Source organism: Syngnathus floridae, chromosome 8, assembly GCF_059516105.1.
Source record: "Syngnathus floridae isolate MCC-2025c chromosome 8, RoL_Sflo_1.0, whole genome shotgun sequence".
Taxonomy (NCBI): Eukaryota; Metazoa; Chordata; class Actinopteri; order Syngnathiformes; family Syngnathidae; genus Syngnathus; species Syngnathus floridae.
This window is the reverse complement of record NC_142420.1, coordinates 10611656-10632177: the sequence shown is the minus strand read 5'-3', so window position 1 is coordinate 10632177 and position 20522 is coordinate 10611656. Positions and strand designations below refer to the sequence as shown.

The 20522-nt window shown below is 41.0% G+C and overlaps 5 protein-coding genes across 7 annotated transcripts; 3 read left to right on the top strand and 2 right to left on the bottom strand.

The window, feature by feature from the left end:
• The first annotated feature begins 91 nt into the window (after nucleotides 1-91).
• On the top strand, nucleotides 92-4083 carry nostrin (nitric oxide synthase trafficking). 2 transcript variants are annotated; one of them, XM_088382543.1, is made up of 16 exons: nucleotides 92-133; nucleotides 209-294; nucleotides 375-458; nucleotides 599-661; nucleotides 750-831; nucleotides 960-1022; nucleotides 1258-1356; nucleotides 1426-1551; nucleotides 1716-1814; nucleotides 1906-2031; nucleotides 2138-2246; nucleotides 2335-2423; nucleotides 2494-2619; nucleotides 2741-2957; nucleotides 3033-3125; nucleotides 3205-4083. In XM_088382543.1, the coding sequence occupies exons 1-16, from the start codon at nucleotides 107-109 to the stop codon at nucleotides 3339-3341; spliced, it is 1626 nt and encodes a 541-aa protein (XP_088238669.1). In that variant the 5' UTR covers nucleotides 92-106; the 3' UTR covers nucleotides 3342-4083. The 2 variants fall into 2 exon arrangements, with proteins under 2 accessions (XP_088238669.1, XP_088238668.1); XM_088382542.1 differs by having other exon boundaries at nucleotides 3033-4083.
• Nucleotides 2965-5276, bottom strand: spc25 (SPC25 component of NDC80 kinetochore complex). The gene is made up of 7 exons (XM_088382554.1): nucleotides 5133-5276; nucleotides 4779-4941; nucleotides 4631-4696; nucleotides 4235-4381; nucleotides 4058-4162; nucleotides 3869-3967; nucleotides 2965-3713 (listed from the first exon to the last, which is right to left on the bottom strand). Exons 2-7 carry the CDS (start codon nucleotides 4927-4929, stop codon nucleotides 3553-3555), a joined length of 729 nt encoding a protein of 242 aa, XP_088238680.1. The 5' UTR covers nucleotides 4930-4941; nucleotides 5133-5276; the 3' UTR covers nucleotides 2965-3552.
• Nucleotides 5277-5639: 363 nt separating this feature from the next.
• On the bottom strand, nucleotides 5640-17978 carry abcb11a (ATP binding cassette subfamily B member 11a). Its single transcript, XM_088383479.1, has 29 exons — nucleotides 17844-17978; nucleotides 15647-16023; nucleotides 13008-13057; nucleotides 12770-12785; nucleotides 12646-12703; nucleotides 12197-12438; nucleotides 11873-11957; nucleotides 11609-11742; nucleotides 11367-11538; nucleotides 11169-11293; nucleotides 10922-11096; nucleotides 10748-10861; nucleotides 10559-10669; nucleotides 10370-10495; nucleotides 10052-10255; nucleotides 9809-9979; nucleotides 9563-9752; nucleotides 9404-9488; nucleotides 9236-9344; nucleotides 9004-9171; nucleotides 8821-8925; nucleotides 8593-8754; nucleotides 8320-8523; nucleotides 7851-8092; nucleotides 7618-7774; nucleotides 7351-7548; nucleotides 7081-7287; nucleotides 6823-6969; nucleotides 5640-6738 (listed from the first exon to the last, which is right to left on the bottom strand). The coding sequence occupies exons 2-29, from the start codon at nucleotides 15649-15651 to the stop codon at nucleotides 6538-6540; spliced, it is 3963 nt and encodes a 1320-aa protein (XP_088239605.1). The 5' UTR covers nucleotides 15652-16023; nucleotides 17844-17978; the 3' UTR covers nucleotides 5640-6537.
• On the top strand, nucleotides 13335-17647 carry LOC148394530 (retinol dehydrogenase 7-like). Of its 2 annotated transcripts, none has more exons than XM_088383482.1 (5): nucleotides 13335-13504; nucleotides 15681-15999; nucleotides 16121-16379; nucleotides 16464-16627; nucleotides 16976-17647. In XM_088383482.1, the coding sequence occupies exons 1-5, from the start codon at nucleotides 13439-13441 to the stop codon at nucleotides 17197-17199; spliced, it is 1032 nt and encodes a 343-aa protein (XP_088239608.1). In that variant the 5' UTR covers nucleotides 13335-13438; the 3' UTR covers nucleotides 17200-17647. The 2 variants fall into 2 exon arrangements, with proteins under 2 accessions (XP_088239608.1, XP_088239609.1); XM_088383483.1 differs by lacking the exon at nucleotides 13335-13504 and adding an exon at nucleotides 14970-15098.
• LOC148394528 (retinol dehydrogenase 7-like) lies at nucleotides 17957-20429 on the top strand. The gene is made up of 5 exons (XM_088383484.1): nucleotides 17957-18092; nucleotides 18665-18981; nucleotides 19068-19326; nucleotides 19408-19571; nucleotides 19654-20429. The coding sequence occupies exons 2-5, from the start codon at nucleotides 18669-18671 to the stop codon at nucleotides 19875-19877; spliced, it is 960 nt and encodes a 319-aa protein (XP_088239610.1). The 5' UTR covers nucleotides 17957-18092; nucleotides 18665-18668; the 3' UTR covers nucleotides 19878-20429.
• The last annotated feature ends 93 nt before the right edge of the window (nucleotides 20430-20522 follow it).

Below are 20522 nucleotides of genomic sequence, written 5' to 3'. Positions count from 1 at the left end.
TGTAAAGTCCACCGACAATAACTTAGGTGATTTCCGCATGAGCAACTTTGGGAGGAGGCGGTCAAAGTTCAGAGTCCAAAGTCAACAAATGGCTTCAGTCTTTAAGATGAAGGACTATATTAGCAGCTGCTCTGTGAGTATCCGCGACCAGCTCTGTACTTGACATTTGTCTTTTGTCCGTTTTTAATTCTCGTGTGCTGTCTTTCAGTATAACCAACTGTATCAAAATGTCAAACAAGTGTCAAAAGACGGCGAGTATTTCTGCAAAGAACTTATGAACATTATGCAGCAAAGGTCGGATCATACACTTGCACACATAACAAGAAAATATTTTTTGAAGTGTTTGGCTCCAAACTTTACGACACTCGCTTTAGGTCCGAACTCGACCACACCTATGCAAAGGGGCTCCAAAAATTGGCTGGTAAACTTATGAGGGCTTCCAAAGGAATGACCAAGAAGTAAGACACGTAGTTTTGTTTGTTTTGTTTTAACAAGGGCTGAACGATTTAGTCAAAATAATCCAATTTAATATTTCAAAGTCCTCCTCCCTGGTATTTTTTTGGAATAAACACAAACGTTAAGCTTTTCATGCTTTCAGCTCTGTTTACGGTGCCTGGTGTCAAGTGTCGGATGAGATGTATTCCCGAGCAGATGCCCACAGGTAATCTATTTTAAAACCCTTGTCGTAACACACAAAAAAACAAACAAAAAAAAAAGCTCAATATCACTTTTTTTTTTTTTTTTTTTAGATCATTGGCGAATGCGTTTCAACAGGAGGCCATTTTGGAATTACGTCAACTTTTAGATGAGCATAACAAGAGAAAGAGGCCTGTGTGTGTTTTTGCCCTTACATACAAAAATCAAATCTAGTCACTTCTATCTCAAAGCACCACTGTACACAGTAAAAAAAAAACATTGTCCAAAATTACCCTGAATGAACATTCTCTTTGTTTTAACAGCTCGACAACGCCATTGAGAGAACGGGCAAACTCGTTACGGTGAACTGGACTGAGCAAATCAAGGTTAAGTCTATTCAAATTGATACAAGGATAGAAGAACCAGCCCATTTAGTCTTTTTTTGTGCATCTGTGAATTGAAAGCAGGGATCAAAAGGGCAGCTGAGCCTGATGTTAATTTTTACAGGAGGCAGAAATGCTGCTGGAATCATTACTGTAAACTTAATGCGGTGGTTTAGAACAAGGCATTGAATCTGATCTTAATATTTGGTGGTTTTTATCCTCTTTTTTTTTCATACAGACCAAGAAGAAACTGGTCGGATTAACACGGGAGCATGAAGCCTTATTCAACTTTGTGGAGAGTAATAAGCATTTATCTACAGAAAAAGAAAAACAAAAGGTGAGCTATCTTTTTTTAAATGCATTTTTTCAGACCTACAGCGGGAACAATTTTGCTTCTTGTTGGCAGATGCTAAACCGGCTGACAAAGTCGGCGGAGGTAACGACGCGAGTGGATGAGGAGTACTTCAATGCCAACATGGAGGGCCAACAGATGAGACTCAAGTGGGAAAATACACTTAAAAACTGCTACCAGGTGCCCAAACATTTCATTATGGAGGAGAGGGGAAACAAAAACATCTCCTTTTATTCTGCTTTTCAATTACGCGAGAGGGTTTAAAATCTCACTAAAAGCAAGCATTCTATTTAGAAAAAAAAAAGACATTCAAATGCCCCTTTGCTACTTTACTGTTTTGGCAGGTCGTTCAGGAGCTAGAGAAACAACGGATTGAAGTTCTTTGCAACATGCTGACCCAGTACAAGCTGCACATGTCCAGTTTTGGGCAGACCCTCAAACATGTAAGATGTAATAATATTATATATATATATATATATATAATTTTCTTGTCATTCATTACAATAATGATGATCATGAATGTGATCGTCGCAGGGCCAAAAGCAGATCGAGTTACTGGTTCAAAGAGTGGACATGGATAAAGACATCCAAAAACTGGTGGAAGAGAACAACGTCACAACAACGGACAACAAAGCAGAATTCTTGATGACGGATTATTTTGTAAGTTTACTATGATTATTTTAACGCTATTTCTGGGTGGAAACTATGAATCCACTGCGTAGTAGTTTCTGATTCATTCAGACATTGTTTGTGTCGCACACATCAGGAGGAAGATGGCAAATCACTCATGTGCAGAGACCGAAGAAGAGAAGCCATTAAACTCAAACTTTGTCGCTTGGAGGACGCAATCTTAAAAGCAAAGAAAGACTGCGAAGGCAACCTGCACTAATGACATCGATGTGTACCAATAGAGTGATCCGAATCTGAAGTACAACCAAATACGAGCTGATTATCTTGTCGCAGGGATCCAAAAGCTGATGAACATCTACTCGGAAAACCCTTCCTTCTCAAACCAGAGGAACCTGGAGGAGACCGAGCAGCAGCTTGACGAGGTTTGTTATATTTTGGACTTTGTGGATGATGAATGAGAAGCTCAGTGAGTGGGGTTCTTGTTGCATACAGAACACTTTGAAGTTGGATCTCCTGGAGGCCACGCACTACAAACTCTCTGCGTCGTTGTGTGACCTCGAGGGGAAGCCCAGGTCCTCCCACCGATTTAAGGACAGCATTATCAAGTGGAAAGATAAGGTACTCAACAGCTAAAGTGACTTGAATTATCTCAGGATCATTAGACAGTTTCTTTATTTATTAAAGATATTTAGCATGGCTTTCAATTACAGACAGATTTTTGCTCAACTTCTCCCACCAGGACTGCGAGCACAGTGTGGTGCAGCTGATTCGGCCGGTGAAACTCAGGAGAACCTTCAGAACCAGACACTCCCTGAGAGCATCAATCATCTACAAAGGACCCGTTCGGACTACAAAATCTCCGACTGAGGAGTCGGCGTGCGGTGGCTCGGCACCCTTACAGGAACCAGAGGACCGTGTTCAAAGCCCAACACTTGCGCAAGAGCCTAATGAACACGGTAGGGCTTCTATAGGAATCAAATGTTTATTTCGAACATTGTTGAAATCATTTGCTAAATACATTTAACATTCAGTTCAGAGAACGCCCGACGTTTGCACCGTGGGACAATGCAAGGCTTTGTACAGCTTCGCCCCTCAACGAAGCGATGAATTACCTCTGAAAGAAGGTACGGAAGGGAATAAAGTGTCCAAACCTTTCCAAAAAGGAAGATCGGAGTTACTATGTAAACTAACGTGTGTCGACAGGGGACCTACTCGACATTTACACAAAGGACGAGAATGGCTGGTGGTTTGGAGCGCTCAATGGCCAGATGGGTCATTTTCCCTCAACGTATGTCGAGGAGCTGCCTGTGCTGAGTAGCATCAAATCGTCTGAAGCCTGACTGCCTCTGCGACTGTCAAATGGAATCGACAGAATAGTTTAACATTTTTTGGAGGGGTAATATTGTCTGAAATTTGCTGAGAAAAACCAATTACGTTGGTGTAAAGAGGACCAATCTTCCGCACGTGATAAGTTTAGATGGATGAAATGACTTCTATGATTACATCAGAATAAAAATGAAACAAACAAAACTCACAGGTTACATAATCTCCTCATGGGATTATTGCCTTGCCTTGTTTTTGGGGCCCCTGTTGTGAAACATGGGAGATAAACTGCTTCCTCACATTCTTCAGAAAAACCGAGATTTTCTTGGTCTCCTGCAGCTTTCTCATCAACTCTGGCAGACACTCCAGTGAGGGCTTGCTCGACACAGCTGCAGCATGGAAAGTTTATAGTAAATTTCACAATAACCTTTTTCCTGGTATTTACCGTTGACTGTTGGTGGGTGTTCCATCAACTAGATTTTGGACATGAACTCAAATTGCTGATCATAAATAGATTTTAATTGATTAATAAATTAGGACTTACTATGATATGATCCATCTTTAGTGAATTGCATTGTGATGGTGTATGGACTGTTCTGATCAGCTGGGTTGATACTTTGGAACACAAACTGCAACTTGTCAGCTTTACAAAAGCACAATAAATCCAGTTACACATTTAAAAACAACAATAAAAACACCATATAATCATATGTCAGTAACAAATCTGCCTTACCATCAATTTTCCGTATTGCCATCTTTAAATTATCCTCAAAGGTTCCTCTGGCTTTTTGCAGTTTCTTCAGTTTGTCCTTGTTTTCCTTATGTTGGGACTCAAGTACTGAGGAAGGGGGGGACAAATTGTATTTAAAAATAGTAATAATTGGCTGATGATTTCTAAATTGAAACTTACATTTCTTTGTCTTGTTTCTTTCTTCTTGAGATTTCTCAATTTCCTGCATAAGAGTCATTTTCTGCATTTCTTTTTGATAAATCTCAGATGAAATTTTTGTAATACTGTGCTGTTTCTGCTGCGATGATTCATTCTGGTGTCGCTGATCTGGACATCACAACAAAAAATGATGGGAGAAAATTAAAGGAAAAATGTGCCACAACTTGAGTTGCAATCACATTGCACAAATATGCAATTCTTTCAGTGTTCAGATTTCGTCCTAACAACACCACAACTTGAGTTGCAATCACATTGCACAAATATGCAATTCTTTCAGTGTTCAGATTTCGTTCTAACAACACCACCAATTGATTAACATTGCCCCGTACTAGCATTTGACCCCAAAAAATAACTCACCTTTTTTATACGTCTCGATGGTCTCAAACAGTACCTCATCATCCGCAAATTTCTTGATAACCGTATCTGTGCAAAATAAACGCTAAGCAGTCATCACTGAGCACAAATAGAAATCTCGCGTTTGCCGATGGGCATTCACAAAACATACCTGGAACCAATTTGAGAAACTGCCGATGAAAGTAGCTCAACTCGGCAGATATGTCCGTAAGATCAGCGATGGCTTTCAGCGCTCTATTGTGCGCTTCTGTCCTTTCCTTGGCAAAAATTGAAACAATATTGCCATCTGTGATAGGTGCCATGCTCAAAGGCGTCTGTGGGTGGGAAGGTATAAACGGAAAATGTATCATTCGTCCCATTAGCTCCTCGGCTAATGCTAACGCAGAACAACAATCGTTTCTACCCTTACAAGTTCGCGGGGACACAATTTAAGCTACAAAAACGCACGTTGAGCATTTCAACTAACTCGCATATGAATATTTTTAAATGTATATGTGATACTTACGTGATGAAATATTTAATAAAGCAGTTGAACTCGCTCGTTCGCTCGTTAGTTATTTTCAAAATTTCGCGGTTTGTTTGGTCTATTTGTGGGCGGAAACACGAAGGCGGTACTTCTTCTTCTTCGTGTATTTATTGCAGCGGCTTGCAAACTGTAGTGACGCACTAGCGCTGTCCACTGATTCAAAACAATTACTGCTTCATATCTGCTCATTTGCATTGTTTTTTATTGCAGCAAAATAAAATAAAAATGCTACTTTATAAAAGGAGATTGGGTTTAAAATGTATTTTATGTCTTCCTCAAAATACATGGGTAATTATTTTATGTTTTACTAATTATACAGTTTTTCCTGTATTGCTTAATGAATAGCTATAAAGTCATTAAATTGTGAATTTTAAACAGTGATTCTTATTTTACCATCCGAGAGAAATCTCATCCAGACTGTTTGATTATCAATACCAATAAAAAAACAAGACTGAATTGTAGTCATACAAAATCTTTTATATTATTATAACAAGACAAAGTTTTTTTTAATTTATGTATGAAATAAATCCATTCCTGTTTACTGCACAGGCACATTTCATAAATGCTACACATTACACAAAACCTGCAAGCGCAAATGGAAAATTACAATAACACGAGAGCCTTGATTAAAAATAGTAAAGTATGCGGTTCAGAGAATGGATTGATGGAGATAGTTGCATAACTCAGACAAATTGTTACAAAGCTGAAGGTGGCTTCCTATTTAATTAGATTTGCATTTGACAAATTAGTGCATCTCCCCATTCGTATCCATTTGGGTTTTTTCCTAGCTGTCTGTCGTTGCTAAGCATTCAGTGGTACCTCAACTTATTACATAAGAGGCCTAAGTAGTCAGGTGACTTGTTCACAAACAAAGCAGAATGTGTAATATGGCTGCAATGTAAGGTAAACGGGTGCAAAAAGGAATAGTGTTGACTTAATAGATGTTACACAATATAATGCGTAATAAAGTCTGCTTCTTATGAAGTCTTCATCAGGGCTAATGGTTATGGCTAAAGATTAGCACTGATGAAGACTCTGAGTCGAAATGTGTCGGACAATAAACTCCTCTGTAACAGAGTCCCTCGGCTTCTACATGCATTTTTAATAACTTTGGGGATCATGGCCAAGAATCTTCCAAACGAAAGGGTGTGCGCACTTCTGCATTCACATTTATAGTTGATTTATTTACCCTCTTTTTTTTTAAATTGTACATGTTAGTTTGAATATCATCTATCTTGCTGTCACTTTTTCATATCACAAAATCCTGTTTCTTAAACAGGGGTGTGTAGACGTTTTATATCAACAACCTTTTAATCTCAGGAAAAATGAGCGCAATTTTGCAATAGAACAGCTTGTTTTTTGTTTTTCTAGGAGCATTCCAGCTCTAGCTGATGGGAGCTCCAGTTGTGACCAATTTGTGATAAGCGCCAGTCTTGGCCATGAGTTCATCATGAGTGCCTCGTTCGATGATGACGCCATTTGACATCACTGCGATGATGTCAGCGTTCTGGATGGTGGAGAGCCGGTGAGCAATGACGATGCTGGTTCGACCTTTCCTCGCGTTATCCAGAGCTGACTGGACGATCTGTGGGGTTTTAGAAAAAAAAAAGCATATTGTCTCCACCATGTTAGGATTATATTGACGGAGCTTGTCTTTTTATTTGACTACCTTCTCGCTCTCGGTGTCCAGAGCAGAGGTGGCCTCATCTAGTAGCAGGATTTGGGGGTTCCTGACTATGGCCCGGGCAATTGCAATACGTTGTTTTTGCCCTCTTGATAGCTGGGAGCCTTGCGCGCCAACCTGGGTTTCGTATTTCTGGCAATTTTTCCAATGCATTCAAAGATTGAGGAAAAAATAATAATTCATCACCACATTTGCTTTTTCATTTGCTCTTGTTATATCAAAGCAAAAAAGGTGTCCTCTCACATCTGGTAGCGTCATCACAAAGTCATGAAGATAGGCTTGTTTGGCCGCCGCCACAATTTCCTCCATGCTGACGCTCCGCGTGTTGTCCCCATACTGAATATTCTCAGCTATGCTGCAGTCAAACAAGACGGGCTCCTGGGACACGATGCCGATCCGAGATCTCAGGAAAGGCACGTTCACTGACTGAGACGGGCGGTTGTCGATCAGCTGGAATCAAAATCGAACGTCAGGAAGTCTTGTTTCATTTTGGAGATGAAAATGTGCGCTTACCACTTTGCCTTGGTCCGGGTCGTAGAACCTTTCCAACAGTTGAACACTGGTGCTTTTGCCACAGCCGCTGCTGCCCACGAATGCCAACGTCTGACCGGGCTTCACCGATACCGTCAAGCCTTTCAACACGCGAACATCCGGACGGGACGGATAGGTGAACTCGCAATTCACAAACTCTATTTCGCCCTTGAAGTTTTCCTGGTGGAGAACAGCAAGACAGGATTTGGCAAACATTTCCACCACATTTCGTTCGTTTAATCTCCAAACCCATTTGTCTCCATCTGTGCTGCTTGTGCTGATTTTAGGCCTTTGATCCAAAAGTTTGAAGAGATGAGCAGCGGCCGTCTTGGCTTTGGCGTAATCTGGAGTGAAAGACGAAGCTTTGCCCAGTGCGGTCCCGCTGATGACGACTGTCGATATCACCCTGGAGTTGACATCGGAACGAAATTTTGGTTGGAAGTACGAGTTGACCAAAAAAAAAATCGTGTCTGCTGACAAACCGGAAAACGATAACGTATTGCAGCCCCTCAGCGTTGACAAGGTAGCCTCCATATCGAAAGGAGGCGGCGTAAGCCATGAAGATGACGGACTGGGACAAGCCGAAAAAGAGCCCGTAGATGTTGGCGCGCTTCTTGGCAGATTTATATGGACACTCAAGTTTTTCATCATAGGATTCCACAAATGAGCTCTCTTTGGTCAAGCCTGCGATCGTTCGGATGTTGGCAAGAGCTTCACCGGAAACCTAAAAAAAATATATACATATTTATTTATTTATTTAATTTTTAAAAAATCACTTAAAATAATAATAGATTAAAAAAAAAATTTCAAAATGCATTATTTTATTTAAATAAATAAAAAATAAATAAAATAATAATAAATAAATACAAATTAATTTATCATTATTTTATTTATTTGTTATTATTTTTTTATAAATGATTGTCCAATAAATTTAATGCGTGTAGTACTGACCTGGCCAGCCTCCTCCATTGCTTTCTTATCTTCATTTGCAAAACCGGTCAACATTTTGGCTTGAAAGAGCCCAGAGAGCCCGATGAACGGCAAGAAGCACAAGATGACCAAGGCTAACTTCCAACTGAAGTAGAAGGCGATGATGAAAGAGGCTCCGATGTTGGTCAGGGCATTGACGATCATGCCGATTTGGGATCCTGTAGCCTGAGAAAAATCCTTATAGTTTAAAACAAATCAACAAAAAGCTAGCAGGTTTAGAAATGAATCACTTACACCCTGAACCATAGAGGCATCGGTGGCCAGTCTGGTGGTCAGCGCTCCAGGGCTGTTTCGGAAATCATCGTACCAGCCGATGTCTTGTCTCAGCATGGCCTGGAAGCCTAATTTCCTTAGACGACGTGTTAGTAGCTCACCAGACTTGGCAAAGGCATAACCCTGCGACATCAAATCACAATCAATGAGATTTCCATCTGTCAGCTTGTAATGTTTGTGCGGGCAGACCTGTAAATACTGCGAGAAGATGCTGGTCACGGCCACAATGCAAAAGAGAATGCAGATACCATTGATCTGCCGCTTCTGCTCATTGACGTCCGCTAAAGCAAACGTCTAACCGCCGCAAAAAAAAAAAAAAAAAAGGTTAAGATGTGAACAGATGGGCTCGAAATGACGCAAAAGGATTTTTACCCCCAAAATTTCGCTGAAGAGCAAAGCATAGATTGGGTTGACCGAGCCGTTGATGGCAGCCCCAAGCGAGCCCAGCAGCATGTAGGGCCACTCTGATTGGTTGTACTTCAAGATGCGGGAAATGGGGGCCGGTTCGAGATGTTCGTCTTCCTCATCCTCGTACTCCAGCTGTTGACGATTGGACTTCTTCCGGTGACACATCACAGATAACGGCGACATTTTGGCATCTTACAAGATCTGGCGTGATGGTCTGGCTTGAAAGGATCCTCAGGCTGGTTGAGACGGTGTCGGGCCCAAAATCGCTGGACAAGTTGCTGTGAGATCGCAGTCGAAGCGAGCTCCTATCGGGATGATATCCGTCGTCTTTTTGGATCAGATGATCTCGTGTGTCGGTTTTTACCTTTTACTCATCCTGCAGCTGCCTCGGCTAAAAGTCCTTGTTTTTGTTTCAAGGTTTTCCTCAGCAGCAACTTTGCCGGCAGCGACTGGCATGAGAAAGATCCGTTTAATAGATTTCAATGTATTCAATTTTCGGATCACGAGGATTCTGTGGACCCACCATTGGTTGCGTCTGATACGCTGTGGTTCTGCAGGGTGACCAAAGTGAAGTAGACGCCTTCCTTTTTCAGGAGCTCGCCGTGGGTTCCTTTTTCCACAGCCTGCCCACGTTCAAATCCGACGATGACGTCCGCTTTCCTGATCGTGGAAAGACGGTGGGCGATAGAAATCGTGGTCCTGCCCACCCGCACCTGCCATAGGAGAGTCTCATTTCAACATGTTCAGTAAAATAGGAACAGCGACACACCTTGTCCAAAGCCTTCTGGACAACAGCTTCGCTCTCGTTGTCCAGAGCCGACGTGGCCATATCCAAGAGCAGGATCTTGGGATTCCGAATCAGAGCTCGAGCGATGGCGATCCTCTGCTTCTGCCCCCCGCTCATCTGACCTCCACCCTCACCCACCAAAGTATCGAATTTCTAGAAAATCGGCAATTGCGTAGTTTCTTAAAATGTGCATGTGTAGGTCTAACTGGAGTACACTGGCGATACCTGTGGAAGATCCATGATGAAATTATAAGCATTGGCCTCTTTTGCCGCTCGGATGACTTCCTCCATAGGGACTCCCGGTTTCCCAAAGCGAATGTTGTCCGCGATGGTTGTGGCAAACAGCACCGGCTCCTGCTCCACAATGCCGATAAGCGAGCGGAGCCACTTGATGTTTAAACTTCGGATGTCGTGACCGTCCAAAGTCACCTAGAGGAAGATTCTTGTTTTCAAAATGTTCTTTTTCGGTCTATATTATATATTTGTTTTATTATTTAGTATTATTATTATTATTAATTATATTATTTATTATATTTTCCTCACCGTGCCTTCCTTTGGGTCATAAAACCTTTGGATGAGCTGAACGGCCGTGCTTTTTCCCGAGCCGCTGGGTCCAACGAAAGCGGTGGTTTCGTCCGCTTTCACTTGCACGCTGAGTTTGTTTAAAATCTACAAAAGTAAACTTTACAAGTGACTGCTGCGAGCATCAGTTTTATTAAAAACAACTGTTACCATGACTTCAGGTCTGGATGGGTAGTGGAAGGTCACGTTATGGAACTCAATGTCGCCTTTCACTCGGTCTAATTTATGACCCTCGTCGGACATGCAATTGATTTCCGATTCCTGTGATTACAAAATAATGAAAATGAATGCTGAGAAAACAAAAATATTAATATACATTTTTCAACTAGCTAGTCGTACCCTGTCGATAGTTTCAAAGATGGTCTTTGCAGCTGCCCGACCTGAAGCAAAAGCCTCCAGACAAGGCGAGGCCTGACCCAAATTTATTGCTGCGATCAAGACTCCGAAAAACACCTAAAAACAAGAAAGGCAGTAAGTCACATGGCGCGGTGCCGCTAAAAACACGTTCCTCACCTGAATAAGAGTCCCGGGTGAGAGCTCCTTTGTGTCGATGACCAGCTGGGATCCATACCAAAAGGCCAAAGCGAAAGTCAGGAAAATGATGCACCATAGATATCCTTGGAAGATTCCGATAATCGTGCCCTTTTTAACGCCCCAGTTTTGGGCTTCCACAAGGTTTTGGTCATATCTGGATCAGTTCTAAATGTAAATCTCACATGCACTCTATGTGGAAGATGATTTTAAAAAAAGAGAAAAGTACCTATTAGTTTCTTTGTCTTCACCACCAAACGCCGCCACCGTTCGAATAGACGACAGGACCTCATCAGCCACAGCTCCCGCTTTTGCGTATGCCTTTAGCTCTCGTCCCGTTAGACTAGCCACAGCCTACGAGGATTAAAAAAACAATTACACAAATTCCAAATCTATCTTAGCATCTGGATCTTTGCCAGAAGTGTACCATTGCCATGAGTCCGGCAGCCACACCAATCAGAGGGCTCACAGCGATGACCACCAACGTCAGCTTCCAGCCGCCGATGAAGCCCACCATGAAGCCAAACACGAAGGTGGAGACCCTCTCGATAAAGAAAGACGCCTGGTCAGCGATGGCGTTATTGAGCTTGTTGATATCACTGAGAAGGAGGAGAACAATGTTAAGCGGTCAAAGGCTCGGGTTCGATCGGCAGGTTGAGGAGGCCTCACTCGGATAATCTTGTGTTGAGTTCACCGACAGAGATGCAGTCAAACCATCCGATCTCCATTTGCATGACTTTCCGGAAATAAATCTTTCGGATTCTCAGAGTTTGTCTGGCGGCGGCTGACACCCAGAGACCGATCTGGAGGGAAAAAGAAAAATGTCACCACTTAAATTGACCACAATAGAAATCATGATGTCATTTAAAAAATAGATATATTATTATGATTTTATTTTTTTGACAATGACATTTTACATCAATGAAAACTTACTTGAAAGTAACTAAGAAAGAGAACTCCAACTCCGATTCCAATATAGTAGTACGCAAACAGAGTCATCTGGGCTTCGATATCAACCCTGTTGTGTATGCAAGGGAATTTGAGTAAAGTGAATAATAATAATAAATTAAAAAAATATAATCATATATACACGTATATACTATATATATATATATATATATAATATACCATTATACGTATTTTATATATATATATATATATATATATATATATATATATATATATATATATATATACATATATATATATATAAAAAAAAAATCATAAACCATCGCCACTGAATTTAGCGTGACTCACCCACAGGCAACAGTAACGTTTTCATCCGGCTCGTAAACGGAGCCGTTTATCCAGTGAATGATGTCATCCTGGCAGGTTTTATTTGGGTCTTTCAGTTCTTGCACCTCCAACTCATAGAGCACAAACGTGTTGGTCATCATACCATACACCAAAAGCATGAGAGGCGGGGCAGCGCCGTGGATGAGCGCGCACACGCTCCCCACCACCATCATGGCAATCTCCTTCCAGGTGGCAAATCGGAACTGGCGGGAAGAAAATTAGACATTAGATGCTTGAGTGAAATGATTACAGATGGAGATAAGAATCCCGTTTTACAAGTTACACTTCAAGATGGAATTCACGCGCAACAGAAATGAGGTAAGCTCTGTTAGATGCATGGATGAGTGGAAAAATTCTAATCTAATTAAAAAATATGGGCCAAATTAATACATGTGTTTTTATTTTTTTACCAGTTGAAAGTATCCAACACTGAGCGTATTCTGTTCTTTCTTCTGTTTCTTCTCATCCCTGTAAACATTCAATTTCATTAACATTGTTGCCTAAAATATGATTTGAGTTGAAAATAAGTCTTACCCATTCTTTTGATTCGCTGCAAAAGAAGAAAATGAATAAAAATATGAAAAAAAAATTCTGGTGACCTTCATATTTATATTTAGCTTGGTTTTACACGTGCTATAGTTAGCGTATGAATAAAATAATGCATTAGCGCTTTCATTATTCTGATACATTTTCCTGATGACTGATTCCACAACAAACGCACAGTTTTTATTGACCTATGTTGACACTTTTTTCTTTAAGCGAGATTACTCACCTATGTCTGTCGGTAGCGTAAATTTCATAGTTTTCTTCATGTTGTCTGACCTGGAAAATTACAACCATCACAAGGGTTAATAGGTCAAAGTGAAATACGCAGCTTCGGAATATTGAGTTTAACAAAATTTAACAAAAAAAAGGCCCCTTATTGAAAATGTTAAACTTTTAAGAACATTTTTTTATAGAAATAATTCTTCCAGTCCGGTTTAATAATTGACAATATCGACTTGATCCCTTTTATGTAAAGTAGATGAGTTGTGAGCTTGTCTTCTCAGTGTTCTTTTTCTCTCCTTTCATCCATTACCAGCCCGGCCCGTATGTTAGTCAGGGTCAGGGTGAACTGGAGCCCATCCCGACTGACTTTAAGCAAGAGGCGGCGTTCTCTCACTCTCAGGGTCCAAGAAGGCATTCAAACGCACATTCACACCAATGGGCAATTTAAAATCAACTAAACATCCATTCGAAAACAAAAAATCTCGTCGAGAAGCTGTCACAGTGAGTACATCCTCGGTCCGAGTCGAGATTACTAGAAATTTGGCTGTGAGGGCGACTGACCATCTCAATCTGATTCAAATCAATATATTATAATCATGTAAACACAAATACAAATGTCAAGAAATGTTGTTTTAGTTGAAGGGAGGGGGGGGGTTACTGTACCTGAACAGGACAGCTCTCGGTCAATGTGTGGTTTCGCCAGCAATAACACGGCTGGAGTTAATAAGGCAACCTATGCCCCTCCCCTACTACTATTATCTATAGCTCCATTATACTGATAAGGTTTGTGTCAGCAATATGGCCAGGAAAAGTCTGAAGTCTTCAGAAAAAAAAAGAAATCAATATTTAAATCATTAAAATATTGATTTTAAACTGGGAAGTCACAATGTTTTTATACAAAGAAGTAAAGGGACATTTAAAATTGGAAGATTTGATGTGATGTTGAAGAAAAAGATATTTATGAATGTGTTCAAGATGTTATCAGAGGTGATTGTAAAGTGAGTTTAATGACCGTAAGGCCATTAGTTGTGATCAAGTGCTAGAAAACTTGAAGTGTACTCACTGGAATGCAGATCATCAACTGTGTGAAAGGACGTTTGACTTTTAATGATTACAATGATTTCATTCTTTAGCCCATTTAATTGCACACTACTCAGTTTTCTAGGTTAAATGTATGTATGCCTTGAAAAAAAACACATCAAATATTTTTTCTTAAAAAAAAAAAGAAATTCTTACTAAAACGTTTTTTTCAAACATGTTGAGAATTGTTTTTATTATACTTTATTTTTCAATTCTAATTTCCTAAACTCACATCTATACATGAAAATCATAAGAGCTTATTAATTATACTGTTTACTTTTACATAATAAAAAAAAAGATTAATAATATAATGTCTCAATAAAAGGTGAATGCCCGCACGGACATATTTGGATTTGGAATTTGCTCTCGCCTTACAGATGATCTGATACTGGATTCCCAACACAAGTGATTGATAATGTCATAGGTAGGTGGTACTCCAGTCCAAGACAACAGTGCAATAAAAACAAACCCTCGAGAGAGCTACTAATCACCAAGCATGGTAGTACAAACTCTCAAAATGATTATTTTATCAATTATTATTAATATATATTTATATCAATTTACATTACACTGTGGACAATTGTAAAATTGGAGACAATTATAAAAATTTACAAAAAAGATTTGATTCCCCATTTGCACCTAAAACTGCCTTCTACTTTGCTTCCACGAGAGGGCAGATATTTACTTTATGCCAAATCCTACAATTATGAAAAGCCATACCTAATTGAGATTCCGATATGCACAAAATATGTATGATATGTTCATAATTTCCATTTGAATCCTAAACCTTTCGATTGTATGAGCGTTTCCTTAGTGCAGTTACAGTTGCAGACATATTCCAACAGAGGACGCTGTTTCATTCTTTTTGGCAGACCTATCCGGAAAACGGGACGAAATTTAACAAAAGTGGGATGGGAACAATTAGAAGAAACTTTTCGTTTCCACCTCCACATAATGCGCTCATTTAGTCTGCTTGTTCACTCAGTAGAGGTTCTACCTGACGGGAAAGTTGCACGTGAGTTCAAAATTCCTAACTTGGAAGCATTGTTTGTTGTACTATTGTGATTGGGGTACTCATTTGCCAACTTTTGTTTGTTTGTTTAGTTTTCTTTCTTAATCAGTGATTTATCTTCATTATAGTTGTATTACTTGTATTCAGAGGGACGGAACTATTATTAATTCACCTTAATTATTAGCAACCTAGTTATTATTACTAGTACTGCATCCTAAAATGGGAAAGCCAACACAGATTTAAATGAGATGTGATTCAAAACCCACATTGTTTACATGCTTGTTTACATCCATAACTTAGTTGAATTCATTTATGTTGTGTGTTTATTTGTTTTTGTTTGAATTTAAAATGTCCTATTTTGTTCACGGTCCTTGAAGGCAGCTCGAGGCAGGAAAAGTATTTTTTCTTTTTTCTTAATGGTACAGAAACAATTATGAGGTGTGGTGGCAGAGGAAGAGAATGAAATTTTTCCTGGCAGTGCATTGATGGATTAAAAAAAATATATAATTAAAATACCTTTTGGACCAAATAAGTGGAATTGGCAAACTTACCTCATGTGACATCTGTTGATATCTCATGACACAGATAGAGATGTTGCTGTACATCGTGGGGTTCCTGGTCCTTTGGTTTGTCCAGCGGTGGTTGAAGGAGCCCAAACGTGTGGAAAACAAGCGAGACAAATATGTCTACATCACCGGCTGCGATACTGGCTTTGGGCATCTACTGGCCAAACATCTTGATAAGCTGGGCTTCCGTGTGATTGCCGGCTGTTACACCGAGAAGGGCAAGGATGAGCTGAAGAAAACCTCGTCCGACAGACTGATCGCTCTTCATTTGGATGTCACTGACTCTGCCAGCGTCAGACGAGCCACTGCTCTAATTGACAAACTTGTCGGGCAGACAGGTAAGGCCACACCATTAGGTACACCTGAAGAGGATTGCAGAGGAGAAATAATATAACTGTGCGTCCTGTTATATTGAACGTGTTTATAGATTTTTTTTTTTTGCTCTCCACGCTTTTTCAGGACTGTGGGCCGTTGTGAACAATGCGGGCATCTCTGTGCCAGTGGCCCCCACAGACTGGTTAACTGTTGAGGACTATAAGAGCATGCTGGACGTCAATCTACTGGGCGTGATTGACGTGACCCTGAGCGTCCTCCCTCTCATCAAGAAGGCCCGAGGCAGGGTGGTGAACGTGGCCAGCGTGTTCGGGAGGATCAGCCCGTTCGGCGGCCCGTATTGTGTGTCTAAATACGGTGTGGAAGCCTTCAACGATAGCCTGCGGTGAGAGAGAGACACTAACGTGCAACTAACGTGCCTTATCTCATCTAATCTAAAATCATTGTTTCGACTTCATCTTTACGCCAGTTTGAATTTGGCACCTTTTGGAGTGAAAGTTTTGTGCATCGAGCCTGGTTTCTTCAAAACCAACGTCACTGACCCAGAGATCATTGAAAAAAATGGGAAAAGGCTCTGGGACAGGTTGCCGCAGGATGTGAAAGATGACTATGGAGAAAATTATGTGGAGCGTGGTGAGTGCTTTGTGTCTTGTCAGAGAATAAATACGTCACTATAAATAAATGTCTAGACTGGAAGCCAGATGCACTAACCATTACCGCACGTTACAAAAATGCTTTTGTGTAAAAATTATTGAAGACACACATCTGCCATTTGCATAGACAGTCATTCGTACAAGTCAGTTGTCGTTGCAATAAATTGAAGTTACATACCCATCTAATCACATCACAGCATCAGAAGAACAAGCTCTGCAAGTTTTTGTCACCCGGACAATCTTACTTATGAAGTCATTCTGCACACAGTTATGATGACATGATCTCCATACTATTTACAATAAACTCTGTGCGTGCTCTTGATTGCAGCGCTCGAAACCATTGTGGCCAAATGTCAACTCCTAACGGACAGCAACCTGATGAAGGTCATTGGCTGCATGGAGCACGCCGTGGCCGCCGTGCACCCTCATACCCGTTACTCGCCCGGATGGGACGCCAAGTTCATCTGGCTGCCTCTGTCCTACATGCCAGCCTTCATCACTGACACCTTGATCCTTAAACTCAGCCCCAAGATTAAAGTATCTGTGTTCTAAGCTTCAATGGGAGTCTTGCGGTGTTACCTTAAGCAAAATTAAATGGTGTTAAAAATCCTATTTTAAAAAGTTTATTTTAGCTGCAAAGTTGTTAAAGTGCAAGTGAAAAGGGAACCAGGACAAGTTTATTCAGATCGAGCACCAAATTCCTGAGAGTTGATTATTCATTGAAGGGAGGCCAAACTTTCTACGAATGTCATGCATGTATGACATGTATGACTGAAGTAATTGGCTATGTTGTGAATCATGTTTACAGTCACGATGATTTGTTTGAAGTCTGAATGAAACACGCTACTTAACTCCTTACCGTTCCTGTTTTGTGTGTTTTAAGTGCTCGCTGAGCTTGCAGATATGTATTGTAATGTTTGTTATTGTGCATTATGGGAAGTGTGAGGGCGTTTGGCCAGGAAATGATGCGAGTTCAATAAAAAGTGACTAAATTGCACCAGCCACTGGTTTCATCTTTGACCACGTCGAGGCCATTACAGTATCTTAAAAAGTTCGACATTATTGAAATCTCCTGAAACTCTGATTTCGAAGCCACAAGATGGCGCAAATCCACCGCAAACTTTTCAACTTTCCAGCGTCCCGCATAGTTATTAAACAATACAGCGAGTTCCAAACAGCTTTGTGTAGCTACTAACCTTGCAAAAAAAGCAGCTGGAATCGACTCCATTTCTGGCATACTTCACACACGAACATAGAGGAACGTCAGCGTCAAGGGAGGCCAAAGATGTACGATTAACCGCTTCTATATATCAGATAGGAACAAAGATTTTGTAGTCCGCGTTGCAGCCCGGAATATAAATAGCCTTACACACAGCCACATCCGCAAACAAACGCAGTAAACACACAATACTTTAAGTGCAGTGGAACAGAGAGGCATCGGAAAGGTAATTCAGCCGCAACCAAACTGATCGCTTAGCACTCATTTGGGTTTATTAGTTTATTATCTTTTTTATTATTATATTTTTTCCTCAACTGCATAACTTTTTTGCATACTAATAAGACAGCTTTGACAGTAGTAGTACAACTACTAGTAAGGCAAAACTCTGCACTTGTTGACATTATGCGTAACTTTTAAACTGAAGCGCTAGTAAGAAAAAATTGCTAAGTTCTGACCTATTTACTTTTATTTTGTAATACTTGTGTTTGACCGCATAGTGGTGCTGTTGCTTCCAGAATACAGTAATGCACAATGGAAAACCTATAGAAACTGGAGACAATTTAAATGATGTGGTTTTAAGGCGAACTTTCACAAAACATGAAATATGTGGTGGCCTTTCCTTGCCTAATAGCAATCAGGCAAAAATACACAGTCAAAGGACAAAGTGCTTGTTTCCATTTTAATCAAATATTTACCGACCAACCATAAAAGGTGATGTCTGGTCACGTGGCTGCTTTGACAACACAGGTACTGGGACAAGTGTAGGTCTTTTATTTTCTTTCTCATTTGCTCCTCTAGTGAGATGTTCCTGTACATCGTGGGGCTACTGGCCCTGTGGTTTGTCTACAGATGGTTGAAGGAGTTCAAACGTGTGGAGAACAAGGGAGACAAACATGTCTACATCACCGGTTGCGATAGCGGCTTTGGGCATCTCCTGGCCAAGCACTTAGATAAACTGGGCTTCCGCGTGATAGCCGGCTGTTACACCGAGAAGGGCGAAGATGAGCTGAAGAAGGCCTCCTCCGACAGACTGACCACTCTTCACTTGGACGTCACAGACTCTGCAGGCGTTAAAAAGGCCGCGGCTCTCATCGACACTCTTGTAGGACAGAAAGGTAAAGTCTCTGTGGAGGAAATGTTTTTCAATGAATAATGGAGGGTATGATACAGAACTACAAAAAATGCGGCCTCGTCTTTTCAGGACTATGGGCCGTGGTCAACAATGCAGGCGTCGCTGTGCCGACGGGCCCCTCAGACTGGCTTACAATTGAAGACTTCAAGAGCATGCTAGCTGTCAATTTGCTGGGTGTGATTGACGTGACCCTGAGCGTCCTCCCTCTCATCAAGAAGGCCCGAGGCAGGGTGGTGAACGTGGCCAGTGTGTTTGGGAGGATAAGCCCGTTCGGCGGTCCGTACTGTGTGTCCAAATACGGCGTGGAGGCCTTCAACGACAGCTTGCGGTGAGCGCTAACTCGGCAGAAAGCTGTTTGTCGTCCCCCCACTGAGCACCACCTTCATCTCAGCTTTATCTCTGACTTCAGTTTGAACTTGGCGCCATTTGGTGTGAAGGTTTTGTGCATCGAGCCCGGCTTCTTCAAAACAAACGTCACTGACACAAAGGTGTTGGAAAATAACCTGAAGAAACTTTGGGACCGATTGCCGCAGGACGTGAAAGACGACTACGGACCAGACTTTTTGGAAAGTGGTGAGTTTTTTGATGCCTCGTCAGAAACTGCAAAGTAGTACTTGGTGTAAGCAAAAACCTTTGTGCATGCTCTCCACTTCAGCATTCAAAATGATGTCACAAAAATTCCAAGTGTTGACTGACAGCGACCTGATGAAAGTCGTGGGCTGCATGGAGCACGCTGTGGCCGCCGTCCACCCTCGCACCCGCTACTCGCCCGGATGGGACGCCAAGTTCATCTGGCTGCCTCTGTCCTACATGCCCACCTTCATCACTGACAGCTACTTTCTTAAATCCAGCCCCAAGATTAAAGCGTCTGTGTTATAAAATACCACGGGAGTCCTTCCATCTGGTGTTACTTGCCACTTTTTTAAATTCTTCATAATCCCCATATATATAAATATATAAGTCAATGCAGCTTTACTCATAACGCTGATGTAAGACCTCAGCGTAGACAGCTGACCTCTGACCCAAAGTCTGTGCTGCTTTTAAAGGGCTTAATGTTCAACTTGCTTTCTTTCTTATTGGACTTGGGCTGGGGTTGACTTGGGACCCACAGAGGGAAGGCACATTTGAGACCACTCACTGTACTGTACTGTCAATCAATTTCATAATTGTATATCAAGCTTATATAAGCAGTAAAAAATAGATCAATCTTTTTTGTATCATCGTGAACATGAACCTGTACATCATTGGTGACGCCAAATATTTCGTCGCCTAGTGGAACAAGTTTTGAAAAGGTTTTACATTTTTATATGCGTATCATAAAAACCTGGCATGTCAACTTTTTATATCCATTTAATGTAGCATGCCCAAATATGTGTATCAGCATTGATGTTTCAAAATGAATAATTTTTGTCATACTGTATGAGTTTTAAACTGTGGTGTGATGTGGTGTAGTTCATTTTGGGCCAAGATCTAATCATACGCCGGTCAAAGAATGCGTGTTACACAATCGCGCACTAGTGAAAC